A 21,587-nucleotide genomic window follows, 5' to 3' on the forward strand; every position below is an offset into this window, starting at 1 on the left:
TGCGATGACAGGAGGAGGAGGAGAAGGGACGGAGAGGAGAGCAGGTGATTCGCCCGGTCCCTCGGAGGCGGGCCTTTTGAGCCTACGTCCTGGAAGGATTGGCGGGGAAAGAAGGAAACACAAGGGTACTTACAACCCCCCCCTTTCCTGGGAAAGATCTTGTGGAGCCACTGGTCGTGAACTGGAATAGAGACGGCCTTGTGCTCCTCAGAATCAGTTGGATGACGGACCGTTCAATAGTTAGATTTACATCTTTTCCCCAGCTTTCAGCTCTCCTATCGTTATAACCGTTGCAACAGAACTAGTGTGATAGAGTCAGTGTGTGTGGCTGGCCTAATAAGATCACCCAAGGAGTTTCATAGCTTAAGGAAGACTTGAACTTGGTTTTCTATCCTCCTGTCAGGCTTCTCTGATACAGCCCAAAGGAGGCCATGCTGTTTTCTTAAAGGTATTATTTCAGGCCTCTTTTTCAGAAGTAGGAGATGAAGGGGCAAGGCTTCCAATAGAAATAGGCTGTACCAATTTAGATTCCAGAGGAGGGTTGTGGGATTGAATGCCCCTACCCAAATTTCCTGCACAGAAATTACTAATTATGAGGGGAAATGGCTTTATTTTAGTTGTCTTGATATGTTAATTTTCTCTATGAAACGTTTTTGAGAGATGGAGGAAGATTCAATAATATCATACTTCACTTGTACTCTATTACAGTAGTGCACTGGTTCTTAACCTTGGGTTACTCAGGAGTTTTGGACTGCAACTCCCAGAAGCCTTCACCACCAACTGTGCTGGCTGGGGTTTCTGGGAGTTGCAGTTCAAAAACATCCAAGTAACAAAGGTTAAGAACCACTGCAGTAGTGTATTCCAAAAACTTGGTTCGCCACCTCATGTTACTTTTTGAGAACTGAGTCTACAGTCATTGATATGCTTTCCAAGGTTTGCATCCCATTGAAGACATTGAGACATAGGACCTGTCTAGATGGGTATATAGATAGCTATTTGGATCGCTTTTGGTATGATTTGATTTAAATCAAGTTACAACATCTGCACATATTTTAACTTAGAGCATTCCATCCCTACCCTTTTTAGAGCTATCTTGCTCCTTTCTAGTACAGTGGTGCCTCACATAGCGATCACTCCGTATAGCGATGAAATCGCTTTGCAGTGGACTTTTTGCCATCGCAAGAGCAATCGCTTTGTGATGGCCCCTATGGGGAAATTTCACTTTGCGATGATCGGAGAGAAGCGATCATCGCAAAGCACCCATTTTCGGCCAGCTGATCGGCGGTTCCAAAATGGCCGCCGGGTAAACAGAATGGCCGCCTGCTGTTTGCCTCACTTTAAAGGCACTGAAAATGGCCGCCGCAATGGAGGATTTTCGCATAAGGTTGGTTTTTAAGCACATAGGAACGCATTAAATGCATTTTAATGCGTTTCTATGGGATTTTTAAAATTGCTTAGCAATGAAATCACTTAGCAGTGATTTTTGCTGCACCGATTAACATCGCTAAGCAAGGCACCACTGTACAGTGTTAGAGTTCTGTGTTTTTTTTTCTGTGTGTGCTTCAGTACACTCCTAATTATCCTGTTGTGTAGCCCATGGAGATGTTTTTTCCACACTAAGATAAAGCTATGTTATCAGATGACAACCTTGTGTGACATATTGGGTGGGTTGTGGCATTGAAAGAGATGATGGAGAACTCTCTCCTGCATTTTCATCTACTGTACTATTTTAAATGTTAAAAAATATATTCCTATTGGTGCAGCACTATTCTAGATAAATTGGTGGTATTATGAAGATTATATATTCCTCCCTTTTTTGCCATAGGATGGAAGTCAATTCCAATTCAGTTCCACAGCCAGTTCTACCCACACATAGACAGAGTTACTGAACAATTATTTCCTCCTTCCCTACCTTGCCTCTTTTTTTCTGTTGATTCGCTCACCTACCGCCCAACCCCAAGATAGATCATTTTTGGGAAAGAAGGAAGAGGAATTAATCTGTAAACAAACAAGTAAGAATATATGTCTATTCCTTGCAATAAATAGCAGCCCTCCAAAATTTTTATTTTAAGTCAAAGCTTCATATCAAATCTTTTTTGTGTTACACATTAATCTACCATGGTTCTAATACAAATGGAAAACCATTAAAGACAATGCAATCTATTGTAACTAAATTTAACATTTAAAGCTTCAGACTACTACAGTGATCAAAACCTTTTCTATAAAACAAAATTGAAATATACTGAACAGTCTGAGTACAGATTGAACATCAACAATTTGAACAGTAATTTTGCAAAATGCATCATAATTCATGCATAAGAAATGATTCCATAATGGGATCACCATGATCCACCTCATATCTATCATGCTTTCCTCTTACTTTCAAGTAACACACATAGGAGTTGATTCATCTCTGGTCATATATGATTTTAAACTACAGTGGTGCCTTTCAAGACGAAAATAATGTGTTCCGCGAGACCTGCCGTCTTGCGAAATTTTCATCTTGCGAGGTGAGTTTTCCCATAGGAATGCATTGAAATTTAATTGTGTTCCTATGGGGAAAAAACTCTGAAAAAGTGACTTACAAGGTACGGAGCTGGGGAGGCACCATCGGAGGACTGGCGGGATCCCCTGCAACTGCAGTCGCCATTTTCAGAGGCTCCCCGGTGGCCCTCTGATGGTGCTGGGCAAGACTTCCCCAGCACCATTTTTTAACTTCCCGCCCTTTTCCCATTCAGAGGCTTGCTGAGCACCATCAGAGGCAAGCCTCCGAACAGAAAAGGGCAGTAAGTTAAAAAATGGTGCTGGAGAAGTCTTCAGAGGTTTTCCTAGCTCCATCAGAGGACTGCTGGGGGAGCTTTGAAAGCGGTGATCGTGGTTGTGGGGGACCCCCGCCAGTCCTCCAATGGTGCTTCCCCAGCTCCCTAACCGGTGACTTTTTCAGAGTTTTTTCCCCCAAAGGAACACATTAATTAAATTTCAGTGCATTCCTTTGGGAAAAAGTACCTCATAAGATGAAAATATCTTCGTTTTGCGGGGCACCAAAAAAGTCGTAAGATGCTTTCGTCTTGCGAGTTTTTCGTTGCCTGAAGCATTTGTGAGGTACCACTGTATGGGCATTATGAACTTTTGGCTGAAGTCCAGTTCCAGACATTTTTATATAAGCAATTCACAGCAATACTTTTTCTTCATCACAAAATGACCTCCCCCCATTGTTTGGAGCTTATTTTGTTTCAGTGAACTGAGGGCCAGCACTTGATTGCGCACATTGAAATTATGGTGTCTTGCATAGGAACCACAATTGATAGACATTTTGGACCCATCTATCTGTCTGGATGTGTTTCACGTTTCTGCTGGCATAGCTCTCCATCGCTGGCCTGCTAGAGAAGAATGGGTTTTTCCTGCCTCTCTTCTACAACATCAAACTTGATGAATTGCATTCCTCTATCTTGCCATCCCCCTCTTGTTGTTTTTAAAAGTCTTCCTACCTTTAAAGTGAGAACAATCCGTTAGATACATTGCCGTGAATGAAAGGATTGCTCAAGTGAGAGATAAAATACATCACACTAAATATAAGAAAATTTTAAGTGGGAACCACACTGCTTCTTGGTAGGAAAGCAATCAGAAACCTAGACAACATCATAAAAAACAGAGACATCACCTTGCCAACAAAGGTCTGCATAGTCAAAGCTATGGTTTTTCCAGTAGCAATATATGGAAGCGAGAGCTGGACCATAAAGCTGACCACCGAAAAATTGATGCTTTTGAATTGTGCTGGAGGAGACTCTTGAGAGTCCTCTGGACTGCAAAGAGAACAAACCTATCAATTTTGAAGGAAATCAACCCTGAGTGCTCACTGGAAGGACAGAGCCTAAAACTGAGGCTCCAATGCTTTGGCCATCTCATGAGAAGAGAAGACTCCTGGAAAAGACCCTGATGTTAGGAAAGTGTGAAGGCAAGAGGAGAAGGGGACGACAGAGGACGAGGTGGTTGGACAGTGTCATCGAAGCGACCAACATGAATTTGACCCAACTCCGGGAGGCAGTGGAAGACAGGAGGGCCTGCCGTGCTCTGGTCCATGGGGTCATGAAGAGTCTTAATGACTAAACAACAACAAACTGTCAGTGCCATTTTAACAATTAGTCAAGTTTAACATCCTCTTCCCAGTTTGTTATCATAGTTTCCAACTTGAGTTAGAATTTCTTTATAGTATACGTATACTGAAAGTGTTCTAATGTCCCTTGTTTTCCCATTCTGTCTGAACTGGGAATACAACAGTATGTTTAAAGGTGTAAAAATTATTTATTTGGGTTATGGGATCCTGAATGTGTGATCCTTATTTTTATACTTTCCCACTAAGATCGTGATGACTATGCCATTCTTATTCTCACATTTTTAATTTTCACAATAGTAAGCTTTTTTTCTGTGGAAGATTTAGTTTGCATGTTCTGTATGGTAGAGTTGACATGCATCTAGAATCTTTGATTTACTTTTACAGTGCCAGTGTTTTATATAGCTATACTTAGGAAAGCCAGGGATTGGAGCTGGTGCCTGTCAGAATCAATAAGGGTTTCTTTATTAGTTTTTCTTGCTTCTTGGGAGGTTAAGGAATGTTTGAAGCTATCAAATATTGTATTTTACTTACATTAAGCAAAAGCATTTTACAGTTTTTGTATAAAAATGACATGGGTATATCAAACCTTATGAAAGTGGTCTTCCATATGAATCCACATTGTTTTTACTTGTCCAAGTTATCATGAGGAAGATACAGCTCTTGTAATAAAGCACATGTTTGGAAGGTCCCAGATTCCTGCTTTCCTGACTGGGATTGAGAGATCCCATAAGGATATTAGATGGCCACTGCTAGTTAGTGTAAGCTGTACTGAGCAGATTGAATCAAGGCTCTAATTTGGTTTAGGTCAGCGTATTGTATTCTTGCTAGCCTGCATGTTCATATACTGTATACCCATCTTCCTTATTTGTGGTACAAATAAGGAACATGGATATACAGTGGGGATCTGACAGGAGAAAAAATAAACTCTCTTCCTGTTTACAGAAGATTCCCTAGCCAGTCTATAGGTGATTCTTTCTTGTGACAGACTACTAGACTGTTTACAACTGTTTGCATCCTTTCTTAAGGATTTCTGGGAATATTTGCTTTGGCAGCAAAATTCAAAACAAGGCAAATAATTAATGTCATAAAGTTTTAGATTCAGCAATACGTTATAATGTTTTCCATTCACTTTGATAGAACACACTTCTAAGTGGACTCAGATTCTCTGAGTGAAGGTGCAGTTTTTAGTAGGAAATCTATGGTTAATAAAAACCAGTCAACATGTACATTCCAGAAAAATATAACTAATGGAATTATGTTGCTTAAGAGGTGTGTGTCAAAGTAGATAATATATGGATCCATTTAAAAATATAATAGTAATTGCTAATTATTAGCTGACATCCTTTTGCTGTAAATTACATTCCATAAGGTTGATGATGTCAGCATTTTTTAAAGCTAAAAGATTTCTAATTTCTCTTCTGAGTTTCCCATAGAATTGCTTTCATTGCCAGGAAGCATGGAAGCAGTGGGATAGGAAGAGTAAGTCTTTAACTACAGAAAACTGCTGACACTGGGATGACTTTACCAACACCAGCTCCTGTTCCATAGCCCTTTATGGCTTCACAGTGGTGAAGGGGATTCCATGATATCCCTGAGACCATCAGGAGAGAAATCAGAAATGTTTTAGTTTTGAAAAATACTTGTGGCTGATGGCATTCTTACGTGGCATTACTTATGCAGTGTAACATAACTCCTGGATTTATCTCAGAGCCTAGATGCTTGAATTTCAGCAATGGCCAGGAGTGAGTGTCTTTGCAGGATTAAACTAGTACAACAGCTGTGTCTGTTCCTGGAAAGGTCTGATCTGGCTATAATGACACGTTCCCTAGATACATTCCAGCTGGATTACTGTAACTCGCTCTATGTGGGGCTGCCTTTGAAAAGTGCTCAGAAACATCATTGGGTCCAAAATGCAGCAGCCAGACTGATAACTAGGACTGGCTAAAGGGATCATATAACCCCCTTGTTACAACAGCTCCTCTGGCTGTCGATCCATTTCGGGGCACAGTTCAAAATGTTGGTTATAGCTTATAAAGCCCTAAATGACTTGGGTCCAAGCTGTCTCAAGGTCTGTGCCTCTCGTTATGAGCCCACTTGGATGCTGGGGTCATCAGGGGAAGTCTTTCTGTCCCACTACCTTTGCAGGTGCATTGAAGGGACACAGGGCTTCTCTGTTGCTGCTCATAGACTTTCGGACTCTCTCCCATAGGAGGTCAGGCTTGCCCCATCTTAGCTGCCCTTCTGCAAGCAGGCAAAGACATTTCTCTTCAGGGAAGTTTTCCCTCATTAACTGGCTGTCTGAATTGGGGATTTAAATGCATGGTTGTACTTTACTAGTTTGAATGTATTTTGGTGTTGCTTTTGTTTACCATTTTTAGTGTGGTATTTGATCCATTTTAGTATTGCATACTTATTGTTTTTAGCATCTAATATTGTATTTTAATGATGTAAACCACCTTTGATCATTTTAAAGGAGAAAGGTGGGGTAAAAAAATTAAATAAACATTTCACTCATTGTTTGGTGGCAGTATGCTGTATTTGTTGGAGAGTGTTCTCAAGAGCTGTCAGAATTTCACAGTCATTCTTTCCTGTTGTGTTTTTTTTTTATTACCTGGGTTCTTCTCAGCACATATAAAGAGATGTAATTAGTCCCTTCCTCTCTGTTCTCACTTTCTTCATATGGAGAGTAATGTGTCTGGAGAGGAAAAACTTGCTATCCTGCAGCCTGTAAATAGCTGGCAGCTGATAGCAACTGGCAGAGCTGGAGAGATTACAGCCAATTGGGGCTTGTCTTTCCAAGTAATATTTTCAGCAACCAAACAGGGTAAAGGAACAAGTCATTTAGTTATTCCGTTTATCAGGTATGATCTTACCATTCTTTCGAGCACTGGTTGTACTTTTCCAAGGTACAGTGTTGCAGGTTTATGGATCACAACAAGATGACACATAAAGTCTTGCTCCTAACCACCCTCACTAGAGTAGTGCTGTCCCTATTAGACCTTGGAAAAGAGGTTTTATTTTTTTGACTACAACTCCTAAAATCCTTCTGTCAGTATAACCAATAGCTTTTTGAAGCTCTGAGCATTTTATAATGAGACAAAGGTTGCTAATTTGGTAGTTAAGTGCTTGTAGCTTTGCTGGCATTGTGACTGAGGCAAAGTCGTGTGCCAGCTTTTACCAGTATGACAAACAACTGCCTAATCCTACCAACACCTGTGCATGGTTTCCTCTGTGTTATGCTAGTTTGGGTTAAGTCATGGTGTTTACTTTACTATTTGCACTCCATGACCAAGTCCAGTGGAAAAGACTGATTGGGGATGCACGAACACAGAACAATGAATTGCTTGTAGTTTTGTAATGCAGTGCATGTGTGAAAGTCTCACAGCTCTGTTGGGATTTTTCCAAAGATGAGTATCATCGTATTATAATTTGCTACAGCGCATTAGGTTTTTCCGTGGTGTGCCATTTTAAAAAAATCTGGATTCTCTTCCCCATCTATATTCCATATCTTGAAAGTTTGTGTTTTTTTAAAGTGCAGCTGTAAGATAATTGGCAATAAAAAGACTTAAGTAATAACATGCTCCAAAATAATGCAATTTTTTAACAAAGTGTGAAGAGCTATTTAACAGTGATATAATTCAGAAGGAAGTCCCATTGATTTAATTGGTATTCTTAGGTAAGATTATGTCCATACTTGTTAGTGAGGATGCTGCTTTAACAAGGCAGAACGTATTCCAACTAAATTTAGTATGACTGCATTATAAGAGACTACTGTATAGTAAAATTACCAGTAATTTTGTGTACTGGTACAGTAAATTCTTAGATTAGACCCCTTGCCAGAAAAATTCAAATACTAAAATTGTTGTGTGTGTATTAATTAAGGGTATTGTTAACGTGCAGAACCAACTGCATATTATTTTTTAGAACATGCTGATTGAATATGTGTTGACCTAAATGTGAAGGGGGAAAAAAGCTTTTGTTACAGATGTATCTTAATCAACAACAAAAATTACAAAGATTTGTGTACTGCACTGTGAGGAACATGATATATTGAGTAGAAGCAAACACTTGTTTTAATTCCTTCTGAGCAAATCAGTATTGTCTGGTTTAACCTCACTTACAGGGATCTAGGAGTTATTATTCATATATAATAAAGCATAGGGTTTTTTAAAACATTGTACAAAGATGAGAAAGGTTATAATCTTAATTTTCAGGCTTAAAAATCATGGTCTGGCAGCAAAGACAAAAGGCAAATCCAGTAATTAATTTTTCATAAAGTTATGTAAACATTTTAAAGGGCATTGTTGGTTAATGGAGATATGGAGGGATATCATGGTGGAAAATATGCACTCCCTATGTTTTACACCTAGCTGCTGGTATGGGTGTTCCACCTGCTGTTGCGGTGTTCCCTGGCCATTTTTACTCAATATTGTGCTATTAGAAAATACAGAAATGTTTTCTGCTTCAAACACTAGTTCTAAAATCCGAAAATTATGATGTATCATCAGCTACTTAAATAAATAAGTTAATTGAAGGATTGTGTAAACTCAAAATTGTTTATTTCAGGTGATCATCCAGGGGTTTCGAAGCTACAGAGATCAGACTATAGTAGACCCCTTCAGTTCAAAGCATAATGTCATTGGTAAGTTTGTCTGACATAAAATCTGTGATGTTAAATACAGTACCATAGAATCATAGAATAGTGATGTTGGAAGGGCCATCAGGGCCATCCCTGTTCCATGCAGGAATACAAATCAAAGGGTAGCTGCCAAGTAGATGTCTAAGTTTCTCTTGAATGCCTCCAGGGGCAATTGGTTCCACCTTTCAAGGCAATTGGTTCCACTGCCTTACTGCTCTTAACAGTTAGGATGTTTTTCCTGATATTCATAGAAATCTGGCTATAATGAAATGTATATTATTTAAGTAAATATTTTAATAGCCATGATGAAAATATAGACACTTCAAAACACTGGGAATTGTTTGTTCCTTTGATGTACAGTACTCAATAGTTTTTCCTTAAGGTTGTATAATCCTGTGGCTGTTTGTTTCCCTTGGAGTTTCATAAGGGAATTTCCCCAATGTACCTATGTGCCTCCTCAAAAATTGTTACAAATAGAGTCTTCTACACCTTACTTCTCATTCTGTCTTCCCTCCTGTTCTCTCACATAGTTGTAACTCAGAATGTCTTTGTATCCTTACCAGAAGTTAAGGCAGACTCATAGAAATGTTAAGGAGTAGAGATGGGGGCATTCGTATACAAATATCCCCTCATAGCTGGACTTAATGAGGGGCTGTGGCAGGCCTATCCACTCACGCATCTGAGGGTTAGCGACTCAGCAGCAGTTCAGGGAGACTCATCCTCCCTCCCACTGCCTGAAGTGGCCAGGCGAGCAGGAAGAGGGCAGAGGATGAGTGAGGCTGCCACCACTGCCAGACGTGTGAGTGGACAGGCCAGCCGCAGGGGCTGGCCCCTCATTAAGTCCAGCTGCACGGAGGTATTCATATACTAATACCCCCGTCTCTATTAAGGAGTATCCAAGGCTCTCTATTAAGGGAGTATCCAAGACCATAAAGCTGACCACCGAAGAATTGATGGTTTTGAATTGTTGTGACACCTTGCATTTGTTACTAACTTACACTGTCAGGGTTAGAGTGGTAACAAGTTCGAGGGCAGAGTTACATGAACTTTAGTGTTACCTTGTTATCTGGGAAGAATATGAGAAGAGGTGGTAAAATTATCAAATTGAGAATTGGAGAAGGTCATCATAGAGAATATTTTATTAAAAAATAAATTTTCATAAACAAAATAAAACTGTCACTATAGTTTTCCATTTGTTTATACAGTACTCTGTTATTCAGTTTCAATGAGAAGTTAACTATCAAAAGAAAAATAAAACAGACCAAAAGAAGGGAATGAATAGGTTCCTCCTTTCTTTCCATCCTCCCGTGCAGGAGAGGAAGTGCACAGTGTTGTAGTTGTGCAGGTAGATCAGTGCAAAGCACCTTGTTCTTCTCCCTGTGGTAAACTATTCACTTGATGGCTCATGGTACTGGATCCTACTACAGATAGAGTAGATAGTTCTTGAGGCAGTCTGACCTATTTTCATTGATACATTTTTTCTCTCTGTATATTTAAGATAAAACTCCCAGTTTAAAAACATTTCATTCATGAAATCATGTATAATTCTATATGTAATGCATATAATTTTCACTATTTATTTTTAGTGGGTAGAAATGGTTCCGGGAAAAGCAACTTTTTCTATGGTAAGTGAAAGCTTAAACATAATAGTCAAATATGATGGTTTACTGCCTGAAATTTTTATTTCTGTTCTTGATACAAACTTTTCCTAGATCAATATAATAGAAAAATAAAAGTGTATGAGTGTGGAGTTTCATAATATCTAATAATATCTCATAATATCTGCCCCTCAGTTGCAACAGTTTATTGCATTGCATATCTGAAAGAAAGAAATGAGCAGACAGTTCTTAGACTTTCTTCTATGATAATAATACCTATTTTATAAAATCAGTAGCTTCCCTGCTATGACAGCACATTTTTTCTTCAACTCTTCTCCAGTTTTTAATAGTACAGAATAGTAATTTCTAAACGGTGTGCCATAATGGAGCTGCTAATGTTCCACGACTAAAATTTATCGGTGGGTTCAAGTTACTGGCCCACAGAGGGAGCTAATGCTTCAATAAAGCAAAAACCTGCTTCGGGGCATATGATGCACCCAGAGGGTGAACCCACTCAACCCTTCCCCTCAATAGAAAAGTTGTCAGTGAATAAGCAGAGATTATTTCCTTTTACCCATGCAACCCCCTATGCAGCCTCAAAAGCTTTTTCTAGAAAGCTGGCTGCTATCTAGGGGAACCTTCAGGGTTGATGAGCGGCTAAACTTGTACTACAGCTAAATGTTTAAATACTGTGTTTTTCTGTGTATAAGATACTACTTTTGTCTAAAATCTTTAGACTAGAAATTGAGGGTTTTCTTATACACAGAAGCAAGCAGAGGAGAGAGAAAAATGGCCCGTACCTTGCCTCTGTAAACAGGCTTCCTCCAATCAGAAGGCTTAGCTTCCTACAGTCAGGAGACTTAGCTTCCTCCAAACACGAGCCTTATGGAACTGACGTCAGCTGATGCTGAATGAACCAATTGGAACACACCTTGTTGGAAGTGGAGCATGCATTCGCTGCTCAGATACAACAGGGATGTGTTTCTGAACCCAGAGGCAGAATACTCAAAGCTAAGTTAAGATTTTTTAATTTTGGGTTGGGGGTGCATCTAATTAGAAATTTCATGAAGAAATTTTTGCTTTAAGTAAAGCATAATTACAACAATCTTTGTTTCTTTGATCCTTTAAAAACTGTATTGAGGGATTATAGTCAATATAATTTAACTGAATTTTAAAACTTGGCAAATAAATCTTACTGTGTTTTCTTCATTACAGCAATTCAGTTTGTTCTCAGTGATGAATTCAGTCACCTTCGTCCTGAGCAAAGGCTGGCTTTGTTGCATGTAAGTGAAGATAGTATGTTTATATAGGCATATTGGTTGAAAATCTTAAAAAACCTGAGAAGAAATGTAATAGGTAAAAGTTCCTCTTGACAATTGTCCAGTCGTGTCCAACTCTAGGGGCAGTGGTCATCCCCGTTTCCAAGCTGTAGAGCCAGCGTTTGTCCGTAGACAGTTTCCATGGCCACGTGGCCAACGTGACTAGACATGGAAAGCTGTTACTCCCCACCATAGTGGTACATATTTATCTACTCGCATTTTACATGCTTTTGAACTGCTAAAAAATCCAATAAAATCCAAGGTTTTATTTAGGATTTGAATTGGCAGTGTTTCTGGAGACAGAAATGAAAACTAGATGGGAGGCATTGGCTTGCTGCAGCTTTAGGAAGCCACTTTCCTCTGTGTTCTGCTCCCCGGCTAGGGAAATATGAAAGCCACCCACATTATCTCTGAAAGCTATCCTGTATTCACACATCTTCATCCATCCCATTCCCACACAAACCTGTCTATATAGTCTATTTTCTTCTTTCCATTACTTTCGTCTCCCTTCTCCTCCTTTTCACTCATTGTCTCCTTTCCCCAACTGTTTTCGTTCCTGGTCAATGCCTCCCATGCAGATCTTAAGGATTTTTAAACATAGCTCTTTTTGTAACTGATTACTTGCCTCTCTGTGTCAGGTTTTGAAGGGGTTGTTGTAGTCCATGAAGAGGGCTGTCTTCTCAGCTGTGCATACCTCTCCTTCCTCTTCCAGTCATGCTCTTGTTCATGAAACCTCGACTTTGAAAAAGCCTTCTTTGGCATAAGTGGAAGTTTCTGTAAAAGTCTGGTTGTTGCATGGACCAGGACAAAGGAGCCATGGTCTATAGGGGAAGACTTATAAATGGAGATTGCCTGTTCTGTCATTGAGTCAGCAGACCTCTTGTTTTGGGAACTTTAAATGGTTTCTCAGGAAAATCCATCTAGTCCTGGTCTTTCTTTATTAGAAGAACCTATTTTAGAATGCTAACGCAGAAACCTGTTGTAATTGTTTATTATCATTAACTGTAAGTTGACCCTGCCTGCTGTGAATCATCCAGATTTCTATTGGAAAATTCCAGACTGTAGTTTGCACTCCACTGACTTAAATTAAATTCCATAATGAAATAGTTAGCGTTTTCTTTCCCAATGATATAAAGATTTTTTTTATATCATACAAATAATTTAGCAAGCTTAAGTAATCTATTGAAATAGTCTGCCCACAGAGATCTGCCTGGTTCCCTCACAGGGTGTTTTTAAGAGCAAATTTAAGACCTTGCTCTTTAAGCAGGCTTTCCCTCCTCTCATCACCTAATGACTGCCATTTTGAATTATATTGTCACACTTGTTTTTATTTTATTATATTGCTTTTACTTTTATGTCTTATTGCTTAGTAGAGTTCGGTCTAGATGGGTGTGGCACATATGTATGTATGAATGCATGATTGATTGATTGATTGATTAAAATGAATAAATAAATAAATATAAATACTTTCTAAGATACTGTACAGTCTGGGATATTTTATGAAATTGCAGCTTAAACATTTAGATTAATGTAAAACACATTCTGGGTGGTTTACAGAGTGTAAGATGAAGCATTTAGATTAATTAAAAAATCTGGTTTGGGGATGCAAAATATATAACTATCCTAAAAGTGCCCATGTACTTTGGATGGGTGGGACTGGTGAGTTTTTAAAAAATGTTTTTGAAAGTAAATGACGTTACAGGATATCGCGTGCCAAGAAATCCAAGGATTATATCACTGTGCATGTTGAAGGCTATGCTAGAGAATGGTGATATACAAATTGTTGTTATACTACTTACAACTACATTGCCCAGTTCAATCAGAATAAAAAGAGCTCAACAATAGTTGAATGGGTAAGGAAGGTGTGGGAAATCATCCTGATGTTTATATTTACCTATTTTAAAGGAGAATAAAATTGTTGGCAGAATATAAACTGGAATGGTGGAGATAGTGAAAATCATTTCCCCTTAGTTTATTCATCTTGATATAAACATATTCTAGTTTATTGCTTGCCTTACCTAAAAGCATATATATATAATTACTTTGCTCTGTTCTTTGTATTTTTTGCACATATATTTCTGGATTAATGGCTATTGTTGTGTATTTATATAATTAAAATATGTATTGTAATACTTGTGCTGAATTTGTTACCCTTTAGAATTTGGTACTGTTAATGTGTTTTTAATCCATTGACTTAATTGAAAATAAAACTGTATATTTTTTGAAAAAATGGATTAATACAACAAACTTGGTCTTTCTTAGGAAGGCACAGGTCCTCGTGTTATTTCTGCTTTTGTGGAAATTATTTTTGACAACTCAGACAACAGATTACCAGTAAGTTAAGTACATAAACATTTCATTTTCGTGCACCTTGCTGTGGTTTGCTTTAAATCCAGGTTGGAAAAAGTGTAGCCCAGACTGCTTGCGGCTCTCCTGAGTCTAGCTGCTGCACACCAACTCACACTTGGTGTAATTTTGCCATATTTTCCTCATTCATTCCTGTTTTAAGCTGAGAGACACTTTTTCCAAAACTGAAATGCTCGGAACAGTTCCGAGTAGTCAGAGAAATTGCTGAAATTGCTCCCTGCGGTCACTAGAGATTGTGAGAGGACTTTTTTACTTAAAAATATAATAATGAAAAAATGCATTGAGGATTGTGGGGGTGACAGATTTGGTCCAATCCTTCAAGTTTCTGGGGATGGGTGTATATGGCTCCTAGACCTCTGGGAGATGCCTACCACTGCTTTAAACTGAGGGGAAGATATTACAGTGAGGTCTCGACCTACGGAATTAATCCGTATTTAAACGGGGTCGGTAGGTCGAAAAGTCATCAAGTCGAAAATGCATTCGCCATAGGAATGCATTGAAAACCATTTAATCTGTACCTGGCCCAAGAACCCCCCCTCCCAAATTACTAAAAATTAATAAAATTAATAAAAATTAAACTTACCTTTCTGAAGCCTTCCAGGGGTCTCCCGTCGCCACCATTGCTGCTGCCCGAGGCCTCCGAGGGCTTCTCCGCCGCTGCCAGAGGCCTCTCGGAGGTCCCACGCTGCCGCCATTGCCGCTGCTGGAGGCTTCTCGGAGGTGTGTCCCCCCCCCCGCCAACGCAGGCTTTCCCAGGGTGGACTGGGCCTTCCGGGGGAGGGCTTCCTCTGGTAGGCCTGGTCTACTCCCTGGGAAAGCCTGCGTCAGCGGGGGGAACCTCCAGAGGCCTTCCCCGCCACCATGGGAGGCCTCTTGGAGGTCCCCCCCGCCACCGATAGTGCTTTGGAGGCACTATTGGTGCCGGGGGGGAACCTCCAAGAGGCCTCCCATGGTTGCGGGGAAGGCCTCTGGAGGTCCCCCGCCGACCAGGCCTACTGGGGGAAGCCCTCCCCCGGTACGCCCAGTCCACCCTGGGAAAGCCTGCATCGGCGGGGGGCGGGAACCTCCAAGAGGCCTCCGGCAGCAGCAATGGCGGCAGTGTGGGACCTCCAAGAGGCCTCCGGCAGCGGCGGAGAAGCCCTCGGAGGTCTCATGCAGTGGCGATGGTGGCAATGGGAAACCCCTGGAAGGCTTCAGAAAGGAAAGTTTAATTTTTTTGTGCGGGGGTTTCTTGGGCGAGGTATAGATTAAATGGTTTTCAATGCATTCCTATGGGAATGAGTCCAGGAGTCCGAGCATGGCCGGGATCGCCTGCCCCGGCTTGGCTCCCAGCAGCAGCAACGGGGGACCTCCGGATGCTTTCCAAAGCCCTGGAAGGCATCCGGAGGTCCCCCGCCACTGCTACTGCTGGGAGCCTTCAGAGCTCTCAAAGGGCTTTCCCCCCCGACGTTGCCTTTTTGCCTTCGGAGGTCTCAAACGGCTTCCTTCGATGTCGGAGGGGGAAGCCCTTTGAAGACCCCCAAAGGCTCCCCGCAGCGGCGGCGTCTGGGGCGACCTCTGGATGCTTTCCAGGGCTTCTCCACCTGGAAGGCATCCGGAGGTCCCCCCGCTACCGCTGCTGGGAGCCGCGTCAGGCAATCCCAGCCATGCTCGGACTTCCCAGCCATGCCCAGCACATCTCCCAGCACCGGCAGTGGCGGCAGCAGGGGACCTCCGGATGCCTTCCAGGGCTTCTCCGCCACCATGGGAGGCATCTCGGAGGTCCCCCGCTACCGCCGATAGTGGCTCCGAAGCACTATTGGCATTGGGTGGGAGCTCTTGAGATGCCTCCCATGGTGGCGGAGAAGCCCTGGAAGGCATCCAGAGGCACAGCCTACGGACTGGAAGGGGGAGGCGGGGAAAGCGCCAAATTTGAACTTGGCGCTTTCCCTGCCTCCCCCTTCTGGTCCGTAGGTCGATTCTCCAGCCGTTAAGTCGAAGTGAAACTTTGCGGCCGGAGAACTACGTAGGTCAAAAAGTACGTAAGTGGACCCGACCGTAAGTTGAGAATCCACTGTATTATCCAAGTTATCATTTGTGTCCAAATCATTAAGTCTCTGCTATTATGTTTTCTTGAGATTGATAAGGAAGAAGTATCTCTTCGCAGAGTCATTGGAGCAAAAAAGGACCAGTATTTCCTAGACAAGAAAATGGTGACGTAAGTGCTTGGCTGTTTTCTTCTGTTATCAAACCTAATTTAACAAATGTCTAACTGATACCTGAGTTATTTTCTGCTGGATCTTGAAAATCATGGAATTCAGTTTTCATCCCCCCCCCCAAAAAAAAAGTTGAATGCTTTGTCTCTCATGTTTTTGTTCATGTGACTTCAAACACTGCATAATGTATTTTTAAAGAACAGAAAAAAGAAAAAAACAATCTGATTATCTTCTGAATTTCCGCCAGCATTTGTTTTAGTTCATTTGTTGTAGAGCACTCGGACTTATTTGTAGCCATGCTTGGGGAAAACAATTGTTATAACTGTTTAGAAATTGTAAGAGACATTCATAATTACCTTCTGGCAGGTCCCTAATGACCGGCCATATGTAGTGGGGGTAATAGGATCTGAGGTGGTGATAAGGATCTGAGGGCTGCCCATAGTGGCAGTGGAAAAGGCATATTAAGGATTTTTGGTGACAGGCTTTGGATCCACTCCACGCACAACCTTCTTTATTCCCCCTACACAGTCCCAGAATCAGGGAAGAAAAATATGCCAATCCTGGAGCTGATATTCTCGCACCCCAGAATATCACTCTTAATTGGGCCCAATAGAAGGGAAGCATAAGGCAAAAATAGGCTCTGTAAAGGAAGATGTTGATAGAAGGCTGTTCTCACTTCCATCCTCCTAATGAGAGTTCAGCATCACTTTGGAGTTGGTGGTTCCGCTACTGTATTTTCTACTTTCACATGCCCAGTAGGATTGCTATCCTAGATTGTAATTGTAAACGGATTTACAGATTATTTTAGAACTTGTTATTTTTTCCAGTTTTGCAGAAACAGTTTCTGTCGTGCTAAAAAGCAGAAACTTTAAATAAAGATTCATATTAAGACATTGCATTTAAAAATATTCTTTGTTAAAGAATTGGTTTCATTTATAGTGGTCATGTCCAAGGATAAATATCTATTGGGGAACAAAAAAAGAAAGAATTGTAAAGGTCACAGAAAGCCAAATACCGGTATTTTGCATAGGACATGGTGGTCTCCTGTATAAAGATATAAACAGCATGTTCAGTTGGTGTTACAATTAACTGACAATAGTTCTACCCTAGATTTCAGGGAGTTGTTTTTCCAGGTTCTACACCAATGGTTTACTAAGTTTGAGGCCCAGTAAAAATGAGAACAACTGAGTAATAATGTGGTCATGAGATATTTCTGCTGTTTATATAGACCAGGGGTGTCCAACCTTTCACCTTCCCTGGGCCACATTAGAAGATGATACCTGAACATCCAATTGGTCAAAACAAACAGGAATTTCCACTAATGACACAGAAGCAGGAATGTGTTTTTTTCATGAGTTAACTAAAGAACGAGGAAGATACTGTATGTAGTTTTGTCAAGTAGAACGGGAATGTTCAAAACTTGAATTTAGCAGGGGTGTCGAGATATTTATAATGGACCCACAGAGATGGGGGCAGCCAGCCAGCCAATCGGTCAGAATAGAGTCGAAGTGGGGGCGGGTGATGGGCTCTTCTTCTCTGCGCCTCTCTGCCTCCCTTTCACACCTTTTCCAATCCTCTGGGGATCCATAGGTCACTTCTTCAAAATGTCATTCTATACAACACTGTGTGTGTGTGTGTGTGTGTGTGTGAGAGAGAGAGAGAGAGAGAGAGAGAGAGAGAGAGAGAGATCAGGAAAAAAGAGGCCAAACGGCACTGGAAGCAAAATGGATGGTGAAAAAAAAAGTTAACAAAGCCTCAGTTTAAAAAAGGATGGCTCTCTTCTCCCCCCAAAAAAAGGAATCCAAAAGGCCCCATGGCTATGCGTGGGGGAGAAATCTGTTGGTGTGGCGGTGTCACCTGGAGAGTCGGTCTGGAGGTGGAAAAAGGAGGGGGGGGCAGGGAAGACAGAGGTGGGGAGAGAATAAAGTGGGGGAAGAGACTCAGTCCCTGCCTCTCCTTCCCTTTGGAACCCCTCCCCGAAGGAAGGAAAGCCAAAAAAGAAAAGGGGGGTCCTCCTTTTTCCACCCCCCAGTCAGATCATGAGCCCTCATGGAAGAAAGAGGGGGAGGGGGAGGAAAATGGGGAGTCCTTCTTTCCTTCCACGGGGAACAACCCAGGGTCCCTAGGGAGTTGGGTGGCCCTAATGTTCATTTTTTGAAATCCCCTCCAACCCACACAAACTCACACACACTCTCCTAATGAACTCGCCCACCTCCTTCCAGATCCTCCGGCGGGAAACGGCCAGGAAGACCATAGAGTTTGGGGAGAGAGAAAGAGGACAGCAGGCGCCCAGCTTCCGCTTCTACTCAAGGATGATTTACACCAGTGGGGCTTGGGGGAGGGAAGGGGGGAACAGAGACAGATAGAAAGGTAGGGATGTGTGTGTGTGCGCGTGCGATTCAGTGAGTGAGTGAGAGGATTTGAGCTCCATAGCGTGCAGAAATATTCCCCCCACACGTCTCTTTCACAGGCAGACACAGTGTCTGTGTGTCTCTGTGTGTGAGATACACAGAGTGTGTGTTGGAGGGGAGACCGTGTCTGTGTGAAAGAGATAGTGTGTCTGTGTGTGAGAGTGTGTCTGTGTCTGCCTGTGAAAGAGACGTTTGGGGGGGGAGTCTTTCTGCACGCTACGGAGCTCAAATCCTCCGCGCTGTGCCAACCTCGCCCAAAGACAGAAAAGGTGGGAAGCAACAGAAGGGGACAAGTGGTTGCCGAAATGCCCTTCTCGGGTGTCAGGCGGCGCTTTGGGCTTCTTTTCCCTGCTGAGAAAGCAGTCATGCGCCTGGAGAGGCCGCCCTCCCTCGGAGCAGCGAAGCCCACCAAGCCTTGGCTGTTGCGCCTCTCAGACTAGGAGGACAGATGTGCAACCCAAGTAAACGAGCAGCCGCTGCCTGTTGCCCTTGGCTACACAAGCAGTTTCGGCGGGGTGGGTGCGTTGCTATGTGTACTGTGGGGGGGCAGCCCCCTCGCATCATCCATTGCAAAACTCCGCCAGGGCGCTCCCAGCACCACTTCCTGGTCTCAGACGTGACTGAACCATAGAGCTACGGAAGGAATTTCTTAAAAAATAAAAATTTGTACTGGGCCGCATTACGAGCCGACCTGGGCTGCATGTGGCCCGCGGGCCGCGGGTTGGACAAGCCGGATAAAGACCCTTACATATACAGTGGTGTCTCGCACAACGAGTGCACCGTAGAGCGACGAATCTGCACAACGGGGCCGTTCTGCACACCGACGGCCTCTATGGCTCAAAATCACAGAGCGAAGGTCGGTAAGCGGTTCGCTTACCGACCTTCGCTTTGCGACCCGCCGATCAGCTGTTCGGCGGGTCCAAAATGGCCGCCGGAAGCCCCAAACTGGCCGCGCGCAGCGTTTTCGCGCACTCATTAAGCGAGGGGAGGGCGTGAAAATGGCTGCCGGCCATTGCGAAACATCGCTGTACGGTGAGTAAATCAGCCGATTGGAACACATTAAACTAAGTTTAATGCATTCCAATGGCTTTTTTCTTTCCGTACAGCGATGTTTCACACAGCGAGGGTTAATCCGGAACAGATTAACCCTTGCTGTGCGAGGCACCACTGTATGTACAGGGACTAAATAGCAAGAACCTTAAAGTGCTATTCTCTACAAAAACTAAAACAAACTCATTTTCATGTCTAGATATAAGGGAACCTGACTGTCTTTTTTTCCCTCAGCAATGTTGTTTATTTTTATTTCATACTGTTAAAAGATTTATTGTTTGAAAATATACTTCTAGGAAGAATGATGTGATGAATCTTCTTGAAAGTGCTGGTTTTTCTCGCAGCAACCCTTACTACATTGTTAAACAAGGAAAGGTAAGAAGAGCTGGGGTTTTTATGCATTAAAATATCGATAATTTTAATGTGATGTCAGCAACAAACAAATTTTAATTTATGCTGCACTTTAAGCAGATATTAACCGTGTAATGATTGGTTGTTCACAATAAAGTAAGAAGTCCCCATGAAATCTGATAAGTGCATAACTTTCCTTGCTAGTGTGCTCCATTGCTCTACCCTTTCCCTTCGGTTTATCTTAAAATAAGGATATTGACAATTTGAGTGTTGGAGCAGATAAAAATGGAATGTATCAAATCTTCTCTGAAGGATATTCGCCAGTTCAATAACAATTTCAGATGAAGTAAATTGCAAAAAATTGATAGGATTAAGTAAACCATACAGAATTGTTGTTAAACATATACAATGGTGCCTCGCACAACGATTGCTTCATACAACGATGAATTCACACAGCGATGGGTTTTTTTGAGGAATTTCCCCCATCGTTTAACGATGTTCTCTATGGGGGAATTTCACTTAACGATGTCCCTTTTTGCTCATTTAAAAGTGTCTTAAAATGTTTGAAACCTGTTTTAAATGCTTCGATTCCATAGTGCACCTTGTGAAACATGTGCAAACTTAATTTGGTTTTGTTCTGAGTCTTCATTAATTTTTGGTGATTTTTTTATTTTCCCCATTTAAATCAATTGAATGGACAGTTCAATACATTCCAATGAGAGAAAATTCAAAAAATCACTAAAAATTAAGGACGACTCAGAACAACACCAAATTAAGTTTGCATAGGGTTCAGGAGGTGGGCTAACAATTGCAAGCATTTAAAACCTGTTCCAAACACTGTAAGGCACTTTTACAGGAGTGAAAAAGGACTTCGCAAAGCCATTGAAATGTATTGAGTCGGCTTCAATACATTCCAATGGAGGAAACGTTTCACTCAACGATGTTTCCTATGGGTTTTTTCACTTAAAGACGGCAATCTGTTCCAATTGGAACGGATTAACCAGTTTCCAATTCATTCCTATGGGAAATGGTGTTTCACAGAACGATGTTTCACACAACGTTGATTTTTTTGGAACCAATTAACATCGTTGTGTGAGGCACCAATGTACCTTGGTTATAGTTAATGAAAAGCTTGAATCTAAGAGTTTGCTGTACACAAATGCTTAGTATTAAAGTATTGATAGTCCAGCACAGTTGGATGGCACTGCTGATACATTCTGCTTCACAGTAAAAATATCAGAGCACTTATTTTTTTTAAACAGTTATGAAAAACTTAAGCCTATTGTCCTCCACAATTTATTGGGTTCAAACTCCCATCAACTTTGCTCTGCATGACCAGTGGGCAAGAATGTCGGGACCTGCAATTCAGCAACATCTGATTTACCCAACCCTGTTCTATAGAGGCTGTATATATTATTTGTACATCTTTACTGCGTTCCGTGTTTAGTCGCACTGGCCACATGACCACGGAAACTGTCTATGGACAAAACGCTGGCTCTGTGGCTTGGGGACGGGAATGAGCACCGCGCCCTAGAGTTGGACA

The 21,587-nt window shown here is 41.8% G+C and overlaps 1 protein-coding gene across 1 annotated transcript in view; it reads left to right on the forward strand.

Annotated features, from left to right (window-relative positions):
* Positions 1-21,587, forward strand: part of SMC3 (structural maintenance of chromosomes 3) — a 77,152-nt gene that overhangs the window by 26,890 nt on the left and 28,675 nt on the right. Inside the window, exons 2-7 of the mRNA XM_020779829.3 lie at positions 8,681-8,756; positions 10,340-10,378; positions 11,567-11,634; positions 13,933-14,004; positions 16,155-16,234; positions 19,990-20,068. Of these exons, the coding sequence (XP_020635488.1) occupies positions 8,681-8,756; positions 10,340-10,378; positions 11,567-11,634; positions 13,933-14,004; positions 16,155-16,234; positions 19,990-20,068 (414 nt within the window). The remainder of the gene's footprint in view (positions 1-8,680; positions 8,757-10,339; positions 10,379-11,566; positions 11,635-13,932; positions 14,005-16,154; positions 16,235-19,989; positions 20,069-21,587) is intronic.

This window comes from Pogona vitticeps, chromosome 3 (assembly GCF_051106095.1).
Source record: "Pogona vitticeps strain Pit_001003342236 chromosome 3, PviZW2.1, whole genome shotgun sequence".
NCBI lineage: Eukaryota > Metazoa > Chordata > Lepidosauria > Squamata > Agamidae > Pogona > Pogona vitticeps.